This window comes from Ciconia boyciana, chromosome 5 (genome assembly GCF_034638445.1).
Source record: "Ciconia boyciana chromosome 5, ASM3463844v1, whole genome shotgun sequence".
In the NCBI taxonomy this organism is placed as follows: domain Eukaryota; kingdom Metazoa; phylum Chordata; class Aves; order Ciconiiformes; family Ciconiidae; genus Ciconia; species Ciconia boyciana.
In genome coordinates, this window is record NC_132938.1 from 82,844,208 (window position 1) to 82,867,870 (window position 23,663).

The 23,663-nt window shown below is 42.7% G+C and overlaps 1 protein-coding gene across 3 annotated transcripts; it reads right to left on the reverse strand.

Annotated features, from left to right (window-relative positions):
- Nucleotides 1-2,799: 2,799 nt before the first annotated feature.
- MRPL1 (mitochondrial ribosomal protein L1) lies at nucleotides 2,800-23,654 on the reverse strand. Of its 3 annotated transcripts, XM_072862489.1 has the most exons (11): nucleotides 23,280-23,651; nucleotides 23,012-23,119; nucleotides 22,365-22,504; nucleotides 21,906-22,058; nucleotides 19,266-19,506; nucleotides 18,077-18,160; nucleotides 16,423-16,494; nucleotides 16,091-16,202; nucleotides 14,554-14,654; nucleotides 5,182-5,263; nucleotides 2,800-3,224 (listed from the first exon to the last, which is right to left on the reverse strand). In XM_072862489.1, exons 3-11 carry the CDS (start codon nucleotides 22,430-22,432, stop codon nucleotides 3,070-3,072), a joined length of 1,068 nt encoding a protein of 355 aa, XP_072718590.1. In that variant the 5' UTR covers nucleotides 22,433-22,504; nucleotides 23,012-23,119; nucleotides 23,280-23,651; the 3' UTR covers nucleotides 2,800-3,069. The 3 variants fall into 3 exon arrangements, with proteins under 3 accessions (XP_072718590.1, XP_072718591.1, XP_072718592.1); XM_072862490.1 differs by lacking the exon at nucleotides 16,423-16,494 and having other exon boundaries at nucleotides 23,280-23,654; XM_072862491.1 differs by lacking the exons at nucleotides 21,906-22,058; nucleotides 22,365-22,504; nucleotides 23,012-23,119; nucleotides 23,280-23,651 and adding exons at nucleotides 20,654-20,759; nucleotides 21,006-21,119 and having other exon boundaries at nucleotides 19,266-19,509.
- Nucleotides 23,655-23,663: the final 9 nt, after the last annotated feature.

Sequence of the window (23,663 nt, forward strand, 5' to 3'; positions counted from 1 at the left end):
AGCAAAAAAAGGTTACAGCCCAAGCCATGTACTTGCAGAGGATGCTGTACTGGAGCTAATGAAGCTAGACATATTGCAGATGAGGAGCTTATGCAACATGATTATTTTCTTTTCATTAGAAAAAACCATCTAGATAAAACTTGTCTTAAGTAATCAAGCCTTTTACTGCTGACTGATTAAGTTGCTCCCCCATTCTATGTTGGCATAGACTAGACGTGCCAGTACACAACCATCAGTAATCAGTATAATCAGTTACATAAGGCACAGGATGGACGGGAAAAAACCTGCAAGTTTGAAACATTTAAAAAAACCCAAACCCCTGTTTTCTCTTGATTACCTACCCTCACCTATCTTCTGAAACTTGCCTGGTGCTCCAGACCAGAAGTTAACAGACACCAGTATTAGCGAGCTAAAAAAGCTCTACCCTACAACTTCAACTTCTGCAGAACAGAGGAAGGAAGGAAGGAAGGAAAAAAGCAAGTCATTATCCATTCTAAAGATGCTTACAAATGACTACCATTACCAGCCTCCTCATCGCCAACTCCTGATGTAGGAAGATTTGGACCCAATGGGATGCTTAGGGCAGTTAACATCACTGAACACATTTGACAACATTTTTGCCAGTCACATCAACTCTTCACTTTGAAAAGGAACAGATTTAATTTTCTTCTTTCTACTGGGCATATGAGTACAGCCCATAGTAAAAAGTGTGTCTAACTAGCTATTCAAGTGCACCGGCATTGCTTTTTCCACATACTACCCAGTAAGTCTGCTGACGTCAGTGTGAAGCCTTCCTTTACCCTTAAGAGAAGTTTCTGATCAAACCCCAAGCAAAGGACCCCACATAAGCAAAAATATAGCAGTGTGGCCTAACAGTAATCTGTCAAGCACCCTGACTGACAGCAGCCAGATGCTTTAGATGGGAGGTGCAAGAATTTCTATGCAGACAGATATGGGTAACCTCTGAAAAAATGAGCCCCACCTCCAATAATAGGAATGATTTAAAGCCACAAACACAAACCACCCTTCCAAATTTGGATAAGCTCATCCCTTTTGTAAACAGCCAGTCCTTTTTGGAACCATCTTACATTTTAGGGTGCAGTTTTACTAACATATGTTTAGCAACAAAGTCCAAAAACAACCCCACTGAGAAACCCTTTCCCCAACACCTCTACAGAAGGGACCAAGAATGCCACCTGCTGGAAACAACGTGGAAAAAAACTGGGAAAGAAATTCTAAAGCAAAGCAAAAACCACCTATTTTTAAACAGCCAGTTAAGAGATGCATGGATATTTATGCTGGCCTCCATTTGAGAACTGTGCTGGCAGAAAACAAGGTAAGCAAAATAAGAAGTTACAGCAATTGCCATAGACTGAATTAAATCAGGCAGAACGGTAAGATTACACTACAAGCACGCTCAAGACTGGCTGTTGCGAACGAGGGTTGGTGTTTTGGTTTTAATCTGTTTGACCCACACCAGCCAGCCCCAAAGAACAAAAAGCTAACTGTGCAAAAAATGGAACCATTGCCAAGTTGAGCTTTCTGATGTGTTTAAGAGCTCAAACCCCAGCCAGAGTTCAACTCATTTATTGGGAATCTACTGCTTAAGTCAAACTGTGCTATTGCTAAAAAGAGACCTCCATCTCAATTGGAGTCTTTGTTTTCAAGATTTTCCGCCAGATCTAAGTGGTATGCATAGCTACTAAGAGTCAGAACAAAGTTAAGCAGGTAGATAACCAAAGGTGACCCCCACAGCCTTTTTTCGCCCCACCCCCATACACTGGCAGAGAGGATGGGGAACCTCCATCCAGCCACTGGAAAATCACTGTCTTCTAGCCAGGTCTACAGAGCCTAGTGTACCTCCAAGACAACTCACCTAGCACAGGACCACATCCTTACAGCTCCTAGCTACTCACTGCTCCTATTATCTATGTGCTCCTCATCTCTAGACAATAACACATGAAATAGACATAAGGCATCAGTCAGCATTTTTAGGTAAAAAAAAAAAAATCTCATCAGGAAGCGTAGCACAGGACTCTTCCTCCGAGAGTCACCTGTATGGAAAAGAGAACTGCTGCTTGTGTGAAGCTGCCCCCACACCCCCAAACCCATCCACTTATCCCAAGTAGTTGTTCACAAGCCCATCAAGAAGAACCTCTATGATACAAAATAGACAAGAAAGTGACACTTAAACTTTGTAGCTTCACTCAGGTTTCATCCCAAAACATTTTAAGCACAATTCTTTCCAGGATAGTGCAAACAAACCACTAACTGGATTCTCTGAGGGGCAGAGAATCTATCATATCAGTTACGCATAGATGAAATAGCATTATTTGAAAGATAAGGTGCACGATCGCTCCTCCCGCAGAATACGTCCAATTTCTCCTTAGAAAAACCTCACCTATTACAATTTGTCACAAAGGCTAACCTGCATTCAGAGGCTCAAAGTAGCAGAGCAGTTATCCTCTGTATACCCCTCCAGTACCTACGTATGCAGATTAAATGGAAACAAAGTGAGATATCACAAGCATCATGCAGACAATACTCCCACCAACTCAAAAGGAACACCACGTCTGATGTTGCAGAAAAACCGAAGGGTAAATAAAAACCATTTTCCTTCATTGGCGAGATATGCAGCAGCTTTCCACAAGTAACTGCATTAGTTGCTCTGTGGGGGACCGAGTCAAGACAACAAAAGCATTGAACATTCTGCAATTTCAACAGAGTAAAAAGCCCAGCATTATGGATATAGCATGTGCTGGCCTTTTGGCTGCAACTGTGGAAATTGGATGGCAATACTTCAGATGTTACAGAAATACCTTTATTAAAGTAAGAACTATCATACGCAAAGAAAAAACACACCCACACAAACTAGGGAGCTTTCAGCTACCAACAGGAATTTAAAGTGTCTTTGGTTTCGACAGACTCCTGTTTGTGACAATGTTTCTTGTTACACAGAATTTACAAGTGAAATTCACAAGTTAGATTTATTTTTTCTTTTCATAAAGAATGATTTGAGTTACACCATTTGCTTTCCAAGCTTGATCATCAGATCTACAAGGGAAGACATCAGGTACTAACAGATTCTTGGACATGTTTTTCTTTGTCATCTTCTGGATTTTCTTCTTCTTCTACTTTCTCTACCTGAGGTAGAAGTCCATCAAGGTTCAATAGCAAACCTTCACTGGTCGAAGATCTAATAACCAACTTCTGCACAAAAGGACCTAGAAAACAAAGAACACCACCAATTTGGTCACTCTACCACTTTTCATGTCTGCAAGCTGGTTTATCTCGGTACTAATCCATGCTGCGTCAAGCACATGACCAGAATCAGAACTATACATGTAGACACATCCCTTCAGTACAGAGAGTTTAACATCCACCCTGGCAGACTGAGTTCAAAATGCAATTCACATTCTGGTGCCATAAAAGGTACTAACTTGATAGCTACCTTAATCCTTCAGTACCTCACCAGCACTTGACATCACTGGTGCCCCTGGGCCTTAGAACATACAAGTGAAGCGTCACACACACACTCCTCCAAAAAATGAATTACAGGTGAACTCACTTTGGGCAGTGGTCCTGATTGGCAAGATATGGGTGCAAAGTTCATCGATCACCCAAATATTCATACATGACTAAGAGCACAAAAGAAACCATTCCTATTCCAGGATCCTACCATGAAATGCTGAGGGAACCTTTGACAAGAAGAACTACAAAACCAGTCAGATTTCTTCATGGAAGATTAAATAGACCTACATTATGCTCTGAGAACATTTGCCTGGTGGTATTTTTAGTCTTGCATTAGATCAGGTGACTCGCAGAGGAATGCCGTTTTAGTGGTAACCACATAGCTGCACAAAGACATGCTATTACATGTGGAAAGTCTGAAAGCAACTACAGAGCAGGTATCTATGCCTACCTGGTCTAAATGATTGATAGTTAGCAAGCATATCTAGACTCCACTGTTGTAAGATGTGTTAATAATTAAGTTTGCTTCCTATAAACAGCAAATATTTTGAACCAAGCTAGTAAGAGACCCACCAGAAGAATCAAGCTTGATACTGTAAAATCAGTAGAAATTCTACTAAGACCAGAAGAGCTTACCCTTACCTAACTAGGTTGGTGTAGTTCACATATGAACTCATTAAGGACAAAAATACCACCACCTTCTGCTTCTATTTACTTATAGTTCAAGTGAACTAACCCCTTATACTTTCTATTTGGGCTGAAAGGCTTCCAAAAGCATGCGTACTTGGCTTTTCGTGGTCTGTTCTCTGTACAGTGGTTACTATTAACAGCAATCGCTAGAAGAGATGCAAGATGATTATTTTTGCAGACATTAAGCCAATATTAATATAAAAAGTTGTTTTCTTAGCTTAAACAAGGCTATTCTTCCATAAAATTATGTTCATAAATCACCATTTCCACTCCAGCTAAGCAGCCGACATTTGTTGAAAGTTTACTTCATTATGACAAAGAGCAGACAGAGCATTTGCCATTCACACTCTGCTCAGAACAGTGAGCAGAGCCCACAGGAATGACACACAGAATTCACACCTTTACTCCTTTGTAACCCAATCCTTTTGCTAAGGAATTAAAAAGAAAAGAAGATTTACAGCTTTTCCCTTGGAGCAGCAGAAATTTTTAAAATATCTTGGGGAGGTGGGGGGAGGAGAAGAGGTGGTATACCTTCAAACAGGGTAGTTAACCAGATGAGATGTTAACTGAAGCATAGGTTTTAACTAAGGCAACTGCAGGTGAATTCCGGGTTCAGATTCTTTGCACTGAGCCACAACAGGGTCATGTCAGTGGGGTAAAACCAATGCACACAGCTGCTGAAGGCCTCCACATCTCATAAGGATTTCCTTGTATGGCTTTAATCTATCTAAGCATCAAGCCTGCAAACTTAGTTTTGTACAACATCTCACTCCTTTCCTCACACAGACACCTACGTAGCATCACGGTGCGGTTAGAGTTGACATCGATAAGAGCAGATGCTATTCATCTGGCTATCAAGTTCTTAGGTCTTGATTTACCAAGTTGCCTAACAGCTCCCTCCTCCTCTCCCCAGGCAGACAAAGCAACAAGGTCATTTAATGACAACCCGGTAAAGAACACTCATTTCTCCATTTTGTTCGCTGTAGCTTCAACTACCACATTAGAAGAACGGCTACTTACCGTAAGTTGATGGCTTGAAACTGCAGATATCATGGATAACTGTTTTTAGATTGGCAACTATCTGCTCAGTAGGCATATCCAGCTGAAAAATGATAATGCAAAGTTAGCCATGGTGATACTTAAAGCCTAGATTAATCAATCTGAAAGCACTGGGTACCTATTTATTCGACGTTTGGATAGATTTTTGTTTCTCTGTGTTCCTTGTTACAAATCCCATTAACAGCCTTATCCAAATGAGCCAGAGGAAAAAAAAAAAGTCTTTTATACATGGTTCTACACCCATCATTATTCTCTATATTTCTATTTGTGATATTGAATTCCCACGGCTCTGTAACAACATGTAGCCTTAAAGAGGTTTTTAAAGCTTTAAAAACAATATATATACAAGTGTTTTTGCAAAAATCATATTAAAATAAAGTATTTGAGGAATGAAGCTTCAAGAAGTAGCTGTCAAAGACCACGAAACAGATCAACTCAAAAAACACAAGCATCTAAAATTGAAGGCATTAAGAATTTTTTAATTTTTAAATTATTCATTTTATTCTGTTAAAGTTCCTTCCCCTTTTCTTTCCCATTTTAACGTATTACATGGAATTTTTACTGTTTCCATAAAGTACATGGAAGCATTGAGCTTTAAACGTATACCAGTTCTCTATCTACCCTTTTTACATACCCCGGTTCCCGTCCATGGCATTTTTGACCTTCCAACAAAACCTGTGGCCTGATGGCTCCTTGTTCTGCCTAACATCCTCATCCAACGGAGCACTTAAGCACACCTCACTTCAGACACATACCTGATCCTCACTGGACCAATCACAGATACTTGGAAGTAAACCAACATTGTGGCCAAAAAATTAATACCTCCATCTTCCCTCATACCAATCACCTTCAACCATGACTGCTATTCACCTCATCTGGAGTCTCTTCAAGACCGTGCAATTCATGATCAAGAGACATGCCAACCTTAACACCCTCAGGTTAAAGCCAGGACTGACCTCTCTCTCAGCTCCTGGAGAGCTTAACATGTGGACGTTAACTGACCTCTCTCTCAGCTCCTGGAGAGCTTAACATGTGGACGTTAAGACTCAGACTCTATGTTCGGCTGCTGTAACGCCCTGCTATGCTTTATCTAATTTGCTGTCTGGTCTCACCCATCTCATCCACATACCTTTATCCAGGTGAAAAAATCAAGTTCTTTTTCTAAAGGTTTCAGCTATGGAATTAAGAAAAAAGTAGCATTTATTCTCACAGAATTAACTGCATTTCAGGGGAGCGTACGGGCATCGCTGGGGTCTCCTCTTCCTCTCCGCCACCTCCCAACTTAGCATGAGCAGATTTTATTACTCTCTCACTTAGCTGTAAATGTACGCATTACTTGGCAATAGAAATAGTGTTATACTTGACTACGCTACTCCCAGATCTGGTCCATTAATCTCTCTTCATGCTCTCCTGGCAGACTTACAATCCAAATGCTGTTCCTCTGTTACACAGGCCAGAACACATTTGTCTTTATCATTGTTGTGCTGATTGCAGCGTGCTTAATCATTGGTAAACTAACAGACATAAAAATCTGTTTGTTAATGCTGAGCATTTCGCTTTGCTGACGGACTCACCATGCTGTACAGAATTCAAAATAATGGAATGCTCAGAACCATTTAAACAAAACAAAATAATTGGTAATAACTAACTAGAAACTATGCTTAAAATGAAGGTTTGAATAGCATTTGCTTCCAAATCTTACACTAAGTTCAGGTCTTAAGCGAACTTTCAATGGTAAATTTCAGTGAGCTACTTGGACTCATCATCTGTAACGAAGTCTAGAAGCATTCACAAGAGACAGAATTTGCCAGTTGCTCTAAACAAGTTAGAACTTCTTATAAAGATTTATAAGTACACCACATTATGAGACAAGACCCATCTCAAAATATAAATGTCATTCGTTAATATTCTCTATTTGTTAAGACAGGAAAATAGGACAGAGCGACTTGCATTCAGTTGACAACATGACACATCCCAAGAGATCACGTACCAAAATTTACTTGAGAAGCCAACAGCTCCCTAATGAAGACAGGTAATGCTCAGAGGGTTCCAAGTATTTCAAAATAGCTTCCACATCCAAATAAATATTCTAGCTTCCAAACAAGTATTCCACAGTAAATCCTTGTGTATACACAGTCATTGTGTATCAGCACTTAGATATTTAGTTTAATTCAAACCTTCACCAAACTGACCAAAGTACTCTTGGGCCAGATCCTCAAGGCTGCGCAAGTTACTCTGTTCAGATCAATTGCAGCAAGAGCTAAGTATCTTTAAGTCCTGACCCTTCCTGAAGAGTAACCATGCCTGCAGAGGGAGCAACTATAAATCAATTTCTAGTCCACTTTGTATAAATACAACGTGACCACAAAGTACCTTCGAAAATTGACAGTATATACTACAATCAGAACACAAACATGTATTATTACCTACCTTACTATTTGAAGTTTAGGACACTTCCCTCTAGAGCAGCACAAGCTGCTGTAAAAAGCTTCAGGGAAGTTATGTGTTCCTTTTGTTTGTTTGTTTTAATGAGAAACATACGTTATATTTGTCTTTAAAAGGGCCTCCCACTAAGTCTGCTGGCTAGTGGGAAATTGCCTATTAATATTCAGCATTGCACAAGTTTCACCAAAACAGATCATGTTTAAAACTTGATTCATGAAGTCTCAATGCTTCTAATTTTCTAGGGGATCTTTAGAAGACTGCAACTGAAGACACAAAAGATCCGCTCAGCTATTTGCTGGCCAAATACGCAAATGAAGAACAAAAAGATGCCCTGCTATTAAAACAGTAGCTTTAACCACAAAACTGCTTTTCTAAACTGTATTCAGAGAATTGTATGAAGAGATCATTCAGAGCACTGCAACTGTACTGCAGATTTAACTACCGGGCAGTTCAAATATAACACACATGTAGGTAACGGCAGTCATGGCAGGGCAGAAACACTTGGTAGAAGATAAGTAGTAATTAACATAAAATGATTAACACTCTGCAAAACAGGGTTATTGCCAGCTATTCAATGCTTACTCAATGCTTTAAAAATCAGAGGGCAGGAAAATAAAGCCAGAAACTAGCCAGTAAGAAAACCTGCAAGTAGACACGGCAAAGCTGTTCCACGTGGTAGAAGCAGTACGGAGCGTGCACGCCGCGTGGGATAAAGTAGGTTATGCAGAGAAAGGAACACCGCATTTCAGACATTCAAGTTCAAGAGCACAAACAACCTCCCTCCAACAAGAATGAGACAGCAGAGTCCTGCAGACGCAAAGCTTACAGAGAACGAGGCTAACTCCTTCTACACCACAACAGACAAAAAAACCCTCCTGTTCCTGGGTGCAGGGGAGAGGTGTGATTTCAGACATGCACGATTACTATCTAAGATACTTAACGGTCTGAGAACCAGCAAATGAAAGACGACTCAAATAAAATGACGTAAAATCCAGTACATATCATTTATACATCAAAAAAGAAAGATTGAGCAACAGAACATTAACAGCATCAAAATCAAACTAATAGAGAAAGGTTTCTTGATGGGAATTTCTATCAATTTCTCCAGTTTACAGCCTGTTTTACAATGGTTTCACTACCTAGGCCGAAAAAAACCAACCAAACAAAACCCTAACAACCCAAAGCTGATAGCTCTTAAATTCAGGTCATGCATTGACTAACATATATATAAATGTACATGTCCACTGCAATCTGCAACTGACTTATCTATCATACAAATCCAAAAAGTGACTTCTGCTACATACTACACAAAAATCAAAAGCCACGCTAATGCCAGCTAACCAAGAATGGCACTTCCATTGCTTATTACCTTCTCTTAACATACCTATCATTTGCCAGGACTGCTCCTCCAAAAAAAAAAAAAAAAACCCCGAAAAACCAAACCACTGACTTGATAGCAGTCTGGACTTACTACTGTTGCATCTAAGAAATGAACATAGCATCTTATCCAAAATTAGACAAGGCTATCCATCTATAAAAAAAACAACACAACAAAAAGCTTCATGCAGCTTCAAATTCAGTGAAACAGGAAAACTGAAATAACTCCTCGTTTTATTCAAGAGTGGCCCTCATCCTCTATTTTTGCTATTCAAAATAACTCTACCATCTCAGCTACTAACATTTTAGCCTCTGTAATATTTTAAAGCTATTTAATCAAATAAAATAGAAGTAGTACAAAACATTTAAAAGTAAGTGAAACTATTTTTAACAGGTATGGTACCCCTAAGTCAACAGGAAAACTCCACAGCAGACGAAAGTATACGACTCCAACTGCATTTCTCATAAATACGGTTTGCATAGAAGAAATACGAAATACAGATTAAATTCCCAGTAAGTCAATCCAACTTCCCTTACTCCTATGTCCAGTGCGAGTCCTGTAATACTCACCCGCGTGACCACGTTGTTTTAATCTACCCAGTTCTGCCTGGAGGAGGGCAAAGACAGCCTGTTTTGGTTTTCTGCACGCAGGTCTAACAAAATAGGCACTTTCAATTCAGACCACAGTCATTTCGCACCACATTGAAGACATTGAGAAGAGGTGTAAAGCTTGAGCCTCTCTCTCACTCACATGATCTGTTCTTCCAGCAAGGAGTATTAAGAACATATGCTATAACATATACTCCTAAAATAATACCTCCTACAGCAAGGCAGATCAGTCCACGCTCTATTCCCTGAACCAGTATTTCTACTCTTCCCTCCCGCCCCTTTTTGAAGTTGCCAGAACAAATATATATTAGGACTATTCCACCCATGCTTCTTCCAGCCTTTTGGTCAACTGAGGGCTTCCCATGTGAAGTCATGGGGACTTAAAACTCCTATAACAAAGGCTGCAATAATCAGGAAATTAAGAGTTTTAGCACCTTCACTCTGAACTCAGGTACCAGCTTTTCTGAAGAGCTATAGGACCATGCAGTCATTAAAAACTATCAATTCCAAAAATGGATCTGGAATTTTTATGGCTTTATCTCATGGCATTTCATAGACCTGGGCTGTCTGGTGACCATTCAACCAGAAAGGTAAATCAGGTCTCAGAGCGCCTTAATTGGGCTTACAGTTGTGGTATCGGTGGGGAGGCACAAATCTACTCCAAGTCCCCCTACTTACAGCTGTTGAGAGACAAACTAAGAAGAATAGAAAACCCAGAGACCCAGAATTTCAGATTTGCCTCCCTCAACAGCAAGATCTAGAATTTCAACTGTCCACAAAAAATATTTTATTTCAGTCAAATGCAAAATAAGAATTGAGGTCATGAAAATAGACATGAGTTCATAGTTCTGTTTTCCAAGCAGGTACCTTTTGTCTCCTCATCCTGTCTATTAAGAGATTTGTCTTTTTCACCTATTTTGCCTTTTTGCAATGGCAAGACACTCCCGGAGCACAATAAACTGCCAAGCAACAAGCAATTACCAATGGTAATTTGACCAGCATCCCATAACAATACGCAACCTCTGCATCATTATAATATAACCAGATTTGCTCTTGATTTCAATACAAAACATTTGACTACTGAACTCCAAGAACGTGTCTTCAAATGCCTCTACACAAGATGTTAACTATACCTATTTTTAAAATCAGGTTTAGAGCTACTCCTAACAATTTTTGTTTTGTTTTGCAGCAGCATAATGCAACAGCTCCACTTGGCCATTCTTCTGGGACATCAAGCATCTTTCATTATACAGGGAGGGCAGTAACTCACATCTGTGCTTTCAGGAACAAAAAGAAAGTCTCTGAACCAACAGGCAAGTGTTGACAAACATGGCCGAACAACATTTCTGCACCATTTGCAAAGACATCTGGAGGACTGACAGTATCAATAAGAAAAGAGTGCTGACATAGTGTTGCCTTACTTTCATAGGTTTCTGCTCAGTTACAAGCCTTCCTGAGAAGATCAGAATAAGGGGAAAAAACAGAGTTCTCTGTAGGAGCCTATAATAACGTGGACCATGTAGACAGCGTTTTCTCATCCTGGCACTCAAGGTACATGCATTTCTGAGGTAGTAGCCCCATGCAGTCCACAGGGAAGAAAAAAGAAAGTAGGCATAGAGATACCCTTACTGAAGCTGTTGTAAAGGATTATTTCTTATTCCTAGTTTAACTTGCTACAACTTTTTCCACAGCCTTGGTCCCGTTTTGTTCCAAACTCAAGCCTTTTGCCAGTACAAGACTACTAGGAAAACATTATGCAGGTACAGTCCAGCACATACCATCAGAACCTAGGCAACACGTCCAGCTCCGAGGTACGCAATTTAAAGCTGAATCTCCCTCTTATCCTGGACTTGTCAATAGTTGGAATCAGTTAGAAATAGCACTGGAGACAGGCAAGCCTTTCCCTGTGATACTTCAAATAGAGAACCGCTCTAACAGGTAACAAAAGACAACTGTTACAGCCTATGCTTTTTGCATTATTCCCTTCATCCCCCAAAAAACATATTTCAACTCTCAAGCATTCGAAATGGCAAGAGTTAACAGCTCTTCCTCAACTGTGGGATGTTCTACCCCCTCCTTTAAGGGGTTCCAAGCTAAGGATCCATTAGTCTTTTATTTTTTTTCTTTTTCAAGGGACACTGACACTTCAGGCCTTCAATCCCATTAACAGCCAAGGGAGGTAGATGCTACTTCTAGTGCAAACTGGCATTTCTGTTTCCTGCCTTAACTCTCATTTCCATGCACCTGTATGTTCTGCGTACCAAGTTTGAGAGATGTCTGGTTCAGTACACATCTCTCCATACTTCTAACCCTGTGAATAAACCAGTGCTCCTGTAAACATGTCCCTTCCCAGAAAATAAGTCCTTCCAAACAAACCTTAAAGTCTCACCTCCTGAAACCATCTTACTCTTTTCCATAGCAGAACCATTCTGCAGGCAGATCTCTGCACAGATAGGAAGATACATTAGAAATTCCTTCCTGGTGTCACATTTGGACTCCGAGTTTTCTAAAGACAACTCGAACTTGGGAAAAAGAAAATTTTGTAATGATCAACAGCAGCCTGTCTGGACCCAAGACTTATGTCAAAACCCTCAAAAAGACAGACTTTAAGCTGCCCTCTGCAGATAGCTTGATTCTGAAGGAGATATCCCGAGTGTCCTCATTTGTCTCCCTTCTGCTTTAAGCTCCATGTCTTAAAAGAATACTTTACATTCTCAGTTTCACAACTTCACGTCTACTAATTAAACTTAACTGCTGTCAACTTCTGGGCTTTTCCGAGACATCTCAATTACTACTAAGAAAACACCACTGAGGCTGCTGACTTATGTGGGAGTGCAGCATTACGTCAAGCCACTGGCCATAACTGAACTAACAGGCAACATGAGACAGCAGCACTAGAGGGAAAACATCTCTTTGAGAAATGCCAGCTTGGCAGACTCCCAGGAACATCTACACTACTGTTTGGAATACAGCAATAGATCTTCATGCTTCCGTGTAATTCATTAATTACTATTTTCTCACTGACAAGATTTACATTTAAGAAGCTCTTGATTTAGTGGTGAGCAGATATGCATAACCACTCAAGGCTCTCACAGCCTCCCAGAGCCTTGCCTGCACTTGATTTCCTTCCAGAGCTGCTACACAAACAGTAGGAAAACAAGGTCAGGTAAAGGATGGTAGCTAGAGAGGGCGGAGACATTTTACAGAAGCCATAACCACCGAGTCACCCCTCTGCACACAACTCAATACACAACAACGTGACAGGGCATGTCACACTGTGCGCGCAGTGTCAGAGTCACCTCTGCCACACAGCTGACGTTAACTTCCCATGTATGAACTCTGTCTGCAAGTAAACCCTCATCATACTGTTTCTGATCCAAGATTAAGAGTTCATTCACGAGAATCTGTTGTTCACCTGTACAGCGACATCTCTGGCTGCACCGCATCTTCTGAAGTGCCGTAAAACCGCAGGGCTGAGCTGCCTCGACACAGAACCTAAGGTAGTCTGCAACACCAACATCTTGCATCAATAACAGGACGTGGTTTTAACTTCAGACACTCTAGCCACAGCTGCAGGACACTACACTAAGCAGAACCAACTGCAATGGCACTGAATACTACCTAGACTTCAGAGTTCTTCATTTACCTTTATTAAAAAACTTATTTTTCTTCTTTACTACACAAGAAGAAACTTTACAATAAGTTTAATTTGCAGGTATTTCTTAGGCTGATCTACAGTATAAAATTATTACGGTTTAAGCAATCCAAAGCAAAAATTAAAGAACAGAGTCACAATACTTGAAACCAAGACTGATCTACGGATTCACAGCGTTTCACACAGTCCATTAAACTTAAACAGCTAAAGATACCTCCTGTCTGTATCACAGTGTAATAAATAACATACTTCAGCAGATTAGTCCCAAGAAACTCAGTTTTGAGTATCAGATAGACGAGCGAGCCCTTGAAATTCACATGCACAACTCGGAGCAGCGACCCAGAAGTAATAAACTTGCTTATATCTAACACGGCCAGACAAAGCTTCAGGGGTTAGGCATCTTGTACGCTTCCTTTCTGTACCAGTATCAGTTAAAGGGAAACTAAAAATCAGGCAGGATTACAAATAGACAAAAACAGAATTGAAACAAAAAACCCCACAGTTTGGAGCAAGGAAAATAAATAATTAAAAAACGTTAATGAAAACATATTAAGGGCTTAAAAAAAAAGGGATAAAAGATACTCTTATATAACCCAGTTTCTTATATGATAGCAAAGCACAAATTAATTTTATATTTCAGGTGCAATGGAAACAGTTCTTACTTTTTGCTCCAGTTCAGGACTGAAGTTACCAAAATTAAATGAGTCTCTAATTATTAGGTTAAAGCTAACACTTTTTGATCCACCTGTACACGTTGACCATGGACTTACAACCCATAGTTTATCTACTTAAAAAAATATCAAATAAGCTCTATTTTACTCACAGAAGGGTGCTGGGGAAGGCAGAAGGAAAGGAAAGCCTACGTGAGTTGACATCTTAACAAGGAGATTACTAGGAATAGTACCTTTTTCATCTTATTTTCTTCATTATTACGATTCCTTGCCAATCTAGTGGCAGATACAGAACCCATTCTCAGCATCCTTAACTTCTTAGCATCAGGTATGCCTTGCTCTCAGTTTTAGCAGAGCCATCTTCTATGACCGCACATTAACAACACAGAGGGCTCACATCAGCTGAAGATGTCATACAACAAAGAGTAAGAGTTCCATTTACTTCACAGGTCAGTTAAACAACATGGTTAAAAATCTTGGGAACACACAGATTAAAAACATGTTTCTCCCCCTCTTTTGATACTAACTTCAGTTCTGCTCAGTAGAGAAAACTTAAGAACTCTATATACAACTTACTCTTGCTATTCTTGTCTTGATTACACGCTCGTCTTCTACCGTGTACTCGAGGCCTTCTCTGAAGAGTTGCAGCATTTTGGGAATATCATGGCCCATGGAATCTAATTAAAAAAAGGCAAAGAAGTTGTCCGAGTAATGCCTATTAGCGTGGCTAAGTGTGATATTAGTAAAGAGAGAATTCAATCTTTCAATTAAGGCAGTTAAACTCCCATCAAAAATGCAGTTTCATGGACAAGACAATGGTGTCCTCACACATTCTATATAAATCATTTTCATCTTCCCTCCTTCGTCATCGATCAGCAGACATGAATAGCTAATATAGCAAGAAACATAACAAAGGCTTCACTTCAAGTAAAGAACCTGTTTACGTACATAGACAACAAAGCTTTATTACCTAATGCAATTAAAGCACCTTGAAAGACCAAAACCTACTGAGTAAGGTTTAGAACAAGCCCCAACTCTTCCTTGAAGACAAACTCTACAACTACGCAATAGCAAGGTTACACACTACCTGGAACACACTGGCCCAATCCAGCCATTCCCACAAGTCACCACTCATCTCAGCTGCAAGGGCTCATTTGATAGATTTACACCATCACTTAATTGCTTCAAATACAAGCATTATTTCTCCCACACATCTTTTGATGGCTCCAAGAGAAATCGGCCCTAGATAAGCTACAAACCAGGTAAGTTGATAATGGCATGTGGCTTTCATTTCTTCCAAAAAGTATGTGGAGTATTCTCTGTTGCAACGTTTTGGACTGGTTAATAGGTTTGCCACAAACATTTAGAAGCCTAAAAACAACGCCTGCAGCTTGTAAAACATTCAGGCAACTGGGGTGGGGAAGTAAGAGGTATAGTTCAAGACTCTGTGCTTCACACAGCTGGCAGAGGCTCTATGTTTGAAAAACAGCTCTTTCCCCCCCCCCCCCCCATATTTGAACTAGACCCCTGACACATAGCTCAAAGTAAGTCAGCAAGGGAGGACAAAAGCATTGGGAGACTGATGTTTGTTGCTGTGAAAACCTGACCTGAAGAGGAAATGCCTTGAGCATTAGGGAAAAGGAGAGACCACATAGATAAGGGAGCAGGCTGTACTAAGGAAAAGGAAAAATAACTATGTTGTTGAGTAGTAACAAACAGGCAAAAGGACCAGTAGCAGTCACGAAGCCGGGATCCAAAGAATTGCACACCAGTTAGACAATGCAACTATCTCAGCGAGTATGTTTTTTTCAAGTTGTTTCTGTTTTCCTGGGTAACTTCACAATAGTATTACGGTTCATCAGGACTAACAAGCATAGGAGCAACAGGTAGGCAAACTTATCTTGATTCTAATCCCACATTTGCCTGTTGTAGGAGAAAAGCACAGTTCTCGATTCCTAGAACTACTCTTATCCAAGACCAAACAAGTGGTTCAGTCACAGTCAGTCTAATACTCAATATAATTATACATCCTCATCAAAAAAAGTTTCAGTGTCACTTCTAGACTTAAATCTTGTTCAATACTTGAGATTTATGAGAAAGAATTGCTTCTTACTTCTTTTTGTGCTTGGGTATTTGCGTCTTAGTTTGTTCCTTAATGGTATTAGCTTAGGCATTATTGCAGGAACAGCTACATAGAAGTCCACTTGGATTTCATCTTCCAAAATCTGCAATTAAAAAAAAATTAAATATATTTAGGAATACAATAAGTGACCTCAGTATGCAAGTTGACCTACAGGCATGTCTGAGCACAGAAACCCATCTCTCACTCTTTGTATTGGCTGCTAACGTCAAGCTAGAGTCTACTGGACACAAAGTTTCTTGCTCCCTCTGCCTCAGTCACTGTTTAAGTTAGGATATTTACATAAGTCTTAAAAAAATAAATACCCATTTGATTAATTCAACTCCTCCCACAACAGCAGCTCCATTCTCTCGAGCTATTTCAGCTTCTTGCTCATTCTGTTGAGATAAAAAAAAATATTTAGTAACAGCTGTACTACCAATTAGTCTATATCAACAGCACTGGATAGGTGATTTATCTTGGACAATTGGGTATAAAACCAGGCTATTTACAGGTTAAGAAGGAAAGAATGGTTTAAGGCTATCCAAGACCAAAAATAACTAATGCTGGTGATTTAATACAGGAGCAACAACTCCACTCCAGGTCCCAATAAGAAGCAGTCAAGCCTTTAGTCGACTTCTACTGGAGAAGGAGAAAAGTCCATCCCATTTGCTGAGCAGCTCTATCAAGAGCCTTTTCTCTCCCCCCTCCATCCCCTGGAAACTACAACGAACCATCCACTGGATGGAGCCAACATCTTACTCTAAGTTTAAAGAAAAGCACAGAACATGCTACTACAACCCGCTGTAAAATAAGGGTATTCAACTTCTGAAAATGCTATTAAACTTTGGCTTCTGAGAGCATTTAGAAGTTAACCTCATCTGTCTGCCGCAAGGTTTTGCTTTTAATAGTCTGAAATACAGGAAGGTAAAAGGCACCAAGTTTTGTAAAAACTTTGGCTCAAGCTTTTTATACAAGCAGATATTCATGACTCAAAGCCAGAATCAACTTTTCCTCACAAGAATAAACGGAATAGCTCCACACTTCCATCCAAAAGCACTAGCAAGCGTTTCAGTCGCTCAACCTTTTTCCACGTATACACCTTCACAAGGCACAGGATCTCTTATCCCACATGAATTTGATTGAAGAGAGAAGGTTCTGAGATCAGCACCAAAGAACCTGGCGTGCTCGAGTCTTTTGTCAGCCCTCCGTTCTGTAGGAGGATTCTCACCTTGTAGCTAAGGTAGAGAATTTTACAAAAATTAAGCCCAAAGGGTAGTCAACTAAAGCTGTGACAGTTCTCTAGGATAATCTCATACGGATATATGTAGGCCTATTCTGTTAGAATGATTAACTGGCAAAGGACAGCAGCAGAGGCTGAAGCTAGTCTCACACAGATGCTACAACTGCTCTACACACGATTTCACATTAGTCAGCTCCTAGGAGAGCAGACAAAGGGTTTGGGGCAGAGGGCTGTTAAGTTGTTTAGGGTTTCTGCGGAGAAGTTACCTTCCCCTTCTCCCCCAAAGGTATCCTGTTACAGCACAAATTGCTATGAATAACACCCCCTTCTCATCTGCACTGCCTACTAAGGCTTAAGACAGAAGGGTAGGACACGGCTGCTACACTAAACCATCTGCCCGTGTTACAAAGAGGTGACAAAGGTTTTACTCTACAAATTATCTTTAATCACATCCCTTAGTCACCTCAGTCACATCTATGCCGATGTTTACTCCCTAAGCACATTGCTGGAATAATCTACATATATGTAAACCTATCAAGATGAACAAAATCCTGTAAGATGCTTGTTAATACATTAAGACACTGCTGAAGACAAATCCTAGACAGACTTAAGAGTTCCGTAAAGCATTCGCGGAGTCTTCTCAATAAAACGTATAGTGCTTGCATGGGAACTAGCTGTGTTGAAAGAGCATGCCAGATACATAAAACGTATCAAGCAACTAATTTGGGCTTACCCACCTCTGTGAAAACCAAGACCTTATTCATTTCATCTGTAAAGCGATATGGAAGAAGAACAGTGCTTGCAAATGGATCCACTTTTTTCTAATAAGTAAAGAAAGAAAGATATTAAAACAAACAAAAAAAATAAATTGTGACTTAAGGGCAAGTTACACAATTGTGTGGAGTTGGTCCCCTAAATAGCAATCTCACCCACAATTTCCTTGCACAGAGGTCGTAACCAACAAGCATGATGCATAAGTTTTGACTGCTTTTTTATGTCCGGTATATACTCAAATCTAAACTTAAGAGACATGAATTAACTACGCTGCAGTTTGGCCAAGAGAAAGGGCCTGAGATCAGTGACTCCAGTGCGGGATTGCTAGCAGGCTCAGGTGCAGTCAGTAACAGCACCTCAGGGTTTGTAGTTGCAGCTTATCCAAATCATGTTTCTGATGCAATGGCCAACGCAAACCATCAGCAAGGAACATGGCTCTCACCAAGCCTTAAGATACCACATCACCTCTGAAAGCAGGAGCAAGAGCTCTGCGTTTCTTCAAGCATTAACTTATTTTCTAGGTCTAAGGGACCCCTGGTATACCAAAGGGAGATTCAGTTATACATGCAAAGAAACCAACTCTAAAGTGGCCTAACTGTTTTGTACTTACGTAGGAAGCAGAAAGAGTTTTAGGGAAAGACTAAACTGGGCTAGACACCTTTAAATCAAAAAGGTCATAGGCAAACAAGCAATAGCTTACTTTCAAGGAACATTATTTTAAAAAAGAAAACAAACAAAACAAGGTGAAGGACAGAGGCGGAAAGAAGCTTGTCTTTACACTTCTCCCTGTAACAATCATCCCAGAACAAAACACACATGGGATTTTGGTAACACATCTTTCAGTGGAAAGCCTGAACAGATGTAAAGCTTAGTTTGATCAACTCTGTCCAGACATTAATTTTAGTCATGTAGTACCCTGTTTTCAAAATCCTCGATGGCGCTATCTTCACCTCAGGAGTATGAGGGATGTTTCATAATTATCCATGTATAAAGGTACAAAGCCACCTGCAGAAGCACACATGACCCTGACAATCAGAGAAGCTGCAGGAGGCAGCTGAGAAGGCCGACAGCAGCATCTGCTCTGCACTTAAAACACAGCCTTCCACATTAAAAAGAAAAAAACTATCAAAATTTGTATACGCTTCAACCTACCTTCTTCTGTAGCGCCATATCTAGGAATACGTTAATATAGACATACTGTTTGGGGTGAGTGAAATCCAGTTCCTGAAATTTCTTTAGCATACCCACAGCCTCTTCCACATCATAGGATGGCCGCTCATAATACCACGTCAAGTACACATCATCCACAGGCTTGCTCATCAGCGGCCACCTCCTAGTTACTTGTTTCTTTTTTGTTTCTTCCTGCTTGGTCTTTTGTGAACCTTTTTTTGCACTTCTAAGACAAAAAAAAAATATTGTTAGATCATCAACTGACGAGTTTGGCACCTGTTCCAAGAGAAGAAAGTAGATACTATCATCTGTCACTTAAGTAACAGTTAACAAGGAAGGTTCTACACAAAGATTAACAGCACCCCTAAATTCATCCCAGTTACTTGTCTCAGATGACCAAGACAGAAATCAAACGTTCAGAAATCAAAAGCTCTGAAGGCAATGAAGCTCCTCAAACAACATAGCCACATTTGTGCAGCATGGAACCAAGTTAATAGCCTCCTACTGTACCAAAGCACAACCACTTTAAGACAACATATGAACTTTTACAGGTCTTGCCTCCACATGGGCTGGTAGCAGGCACTGTGCCGGAGCTGCTTCTGAATTGAGCAAATCCCACACCCCTTCCTGGTAGTCAGAAGGAGCCACATCTGCAGGGTTTTTCTTCTTCTTATAGCAGATCGTGGCAGTCCCACCTTTCAAAAAAAATTTTCTCCTCCCTTTCCTGTATCATTTTGCATGCAGTTAACAAACACTAGGTAGGAGGATGAAGACTGGGGCTATTTTCAAATGTTTTTAAATCAAGGAAAAAACATATCAAAGTAATTGCTAGATACTCCATTCCTCTACTAACTTCGGAGAAAGAGTCTGCAACACTTCAGAACACTCGGTGTACAACACGCTTCACTGCTCTGTACACAGAGATCGTTTTTACTTCTCCCACTTAAGCCATACTACTAGACTTAAAGAGACAACAAATTAAACAATAAAAAGCAACCCGAAGCAAGAAGAGGAACTGTTGGAAACCGATTCCATAAGCTCACCAGCTTTCATGCTGACAGTACTCCTTAAGCCGTGATCCAGCCATACCCTCCAAAAGCACACATCAAAAATATCAAGTAAACCTCTCCCCATAATTGTTACATTCATATTACAAGAGCAGCAGAAAACACTCCCTGCAAGTCCAGCTTAGATCTTCTCTCTCCAGGCTGTTTCTCTAGGAGCTAGCAGCTTGCGGGACAGCACCAAGGCCAGCTCGGCTGTTAGAGCAACACTGCAGACACCGAAAACACCACAACCTCCCCCCACCACCACCACCGGGACACCCGACAGCCAAGAGAGCTGCTTCGGATGGAAGGACAGGCACTCACTTCGCTGCCGCAGCGTAGAGCCGGGCGAGCGGCGCGGCGCTCACCGAGGCGGCGGCGAGGCGCTGGTCGAGCCCGGGGAAGACCCACCCGCGACGCGGGGCCAGTACTGCGAGGGAAAAAACAAACATCGCCTCAGCCAGGCGCCCCGGCCTCCCTCATCTCCCCGGGGGCGGGCGGGCCGCCCGCCAGGCACCCCGCCACCCCCGCCCGGGCAGGCCCCACGGCCCCACCGCCCCTCAGGGTCGCCCTCTACCCCGCAACCAAGGGAAAAGCCGCCGGCTAGAGACAGAAAACAGCCGGTAGCCAACGGCGGCGCTTTCCCAGCGGTGAGAGAGACGGCTAAGCCCTTCACCTGTCCACAGGCAGCGGCCAGCGGGCGCCGCCATCTTGCAGAGCGGCTGCGGTGCAGCGCGGAAAGCGTCCCCCGCGGCGAAGAAATGGTCCGGCGGCGGCCGGAAGCGCCACGCGGTGACCTTCGCATTGCTGTCCCCCCACCCGCCGCCGCCAGGGCCCGCCGTTCCGGGAGTGCGCGGGTCCCCCTTCCCGGCTTGTGTCTGGTGCCCGGTGAGGGGGTTATCGGCGGGGCCTGACTAAAAGCCTCCATCTCGGTTCTTAACCGGCCTGAAAGGCGGCCTCGGTACAAACCCGGGGTTGTCCCCGCAGCCCTGCGAACAAAACTGACACCCCCCCCCCAAGAAGGCGTTCAGTGGGCTGGGCCTGCCTCAGAGAGACCCAACATGGTGGCATCGCCCCGCGGGCAGCGAGAGCCGCTTCCCTCAGAAAGCGGCATGTTTCAGCCTGAAAGAAACATCTGCGTGGGTTAACGTTGGCCGTTTCACTCTTAACGGTTTTTGCTGTGAGTCCCAAGTAATTCAAGAAAGGGATTTTCTGGCTGCCGTCACTCTTGTTCCCTTGCAAATGGGTTTGGAAAAGATCCGCCTGGTCTACAAACCTACTCGTGAAGCAGCATACATCTAAAAGGGCTTTGTTTAACCAGGTCCTAAGCCGTTCAGATATACGCCGTAAACTATAATCTTGTCTCCCGCTATATGCACGCTCGCTAAAGGGGCCTGTTTGTTCCACGCTGACGTGCTTTTGACTAGCAACATCCCGACTCGTGCAGTTTCATTCCCCTCCCTGATAAATCTGTGTCCAAGAATATTCTCTAAATCCAATCAAACCCCTCCTGCTCGAAACTCTGAGCTCAGGCTCATCTTGTCTGTTGGTTGGTTTGGAAATATTTGTAAAATACCTGACTAGCAATGACGCTGCGTGTTTGCTTGTGGTGCAAGACGATTCAAACTTCCCGCAGGAACGGCAGCGTTTGTCTGCATAGGGACCACGGGCGCTGTTGGATCTCGGCATCTCACCTGGCGTTCCCCGATACGGCAGGGAGCCTCCTGAACTAGAATTATTATTTTTAAATCAGACGTACGTGCATATGTAAAACAAGTCATAACAAAACCGATAATGTGTTCGTCCGATGTAACTATACGCTCAGTGTCCTGGAAAAGGATCGAGATGGGGAGGTGTGAGGGTGACAGGAGGAAAAAAAAGAAACACCTCCTCGGTTAAAAAGTCTCGGTGAGGAGTGAAAAAGCATGAATTTAAGACACAGAGGCAGAGCGGGTCTCGGGGAAAGGCTTCTTTTCGGATGGGCTTTAGGCACGTGCGTCTCCTATAGCGGTGGCAGATGTGATACAAAACTCACCGCGTGACTCTGTTTAATATGCAGCCGTGATCAGGTAACGACCCGCATCCTTTACAGTCTTCCTCCATGACTCCTCGATCCCTTGTGAGCCTCTGACTTGTTAGACACAAGATCGCTGCTGCGTATCATGGATTTTGGTCCTGGGAGGGAAATAAGGGCTCACAGTTAACATGCACCCATTCCCGATTACTCACTCGCTCTGAAGCCCGTTTCTTATCAAAACCCCTTGCCCTATCGTAAAGGCTCCTTCTGCACTTCCCGCTCTCAGAGCATAAATGAGCTTTTTCGGTCCAGCACGAGTCCAGGCAGCTGCAGTAGAAAACAAGTTAAAAAAAAAATTTCTTGGGCCTGATCTCTTGTCCCACCCTGTGACCCCCAGCTGCCTGCTGCTCCCTCAGACAGCTCCCTGCACCTCTCCGACGCTTTTTGTTTTTCCAGCACCATTTTCCCACCTGGGCTGTCCCACAGGTCAGTGCGCAAAGACCTAAAGCCCTCCCTGCCCCTGGCTGCTGCTTTTATTTTATTTTTCAATCCATCTTTCCCTCACGGTAGGCCCATGTTCCTCCTCATCGAATGTGGAAACGGCCACCAAAAGGATTCTGGTGTGTCTGAGAGAAGATAAGCTTTAACGCTGGAGTGACATTTACCTGCGCTTCCTTGCTTCGGCTGCCCAGAAGAGCATCCCCCATCTCACACGGAACTGTACATCTGAAATTTGGGCACCGAAAAAGATTTCCCAGAAAAGGAGCCGCTGCCTGCGGAGAAACAAACGTGACCAACACCGAACAGGAGATGTCTGCACCCTCAAATCCCACGCTGAACACGGAGGTCTGCCCCTGCGGCCCCCCGGCTTCGCCAGCGGCCATTTCCCTCTCCCGCTCTCTCATCCCCAGGGGTGAGCGGCCCCCTACTCACCGCCTCGCCTCCATAATTTGGGGGGCAAGCAGCTCCCCACAAGTCTCCCCCAAACCCGAGCCACGTCCTCTGGGGTGCTGCAGGCCGCTGGCCCTCCCGGTGACAACTGCCTCCTCGGCTCCCGCTCCAGAGAGGGCTCCTGGCTGCCGCCAACAAAATCATGAGGTAAAAATGAGGTGTCTTCCCGCCCTCGGGCGTTTCGGGGACCTGCCGGTGTCCCCCCGGGCCGGTGGTGTCCCCCCGGGCCGGTGGTGTCCCCCCGGGCCGGTGGTGCGTCCTTCCCCGCCCCGGGCAGGTGTTGACACCGGCTGCGGGGAGTGACAGGGCCCGGCGTGTGCGGAGGTGTGAGCGGTAACACGGCCCCGCGTGTGCCCGAGGTCCCCC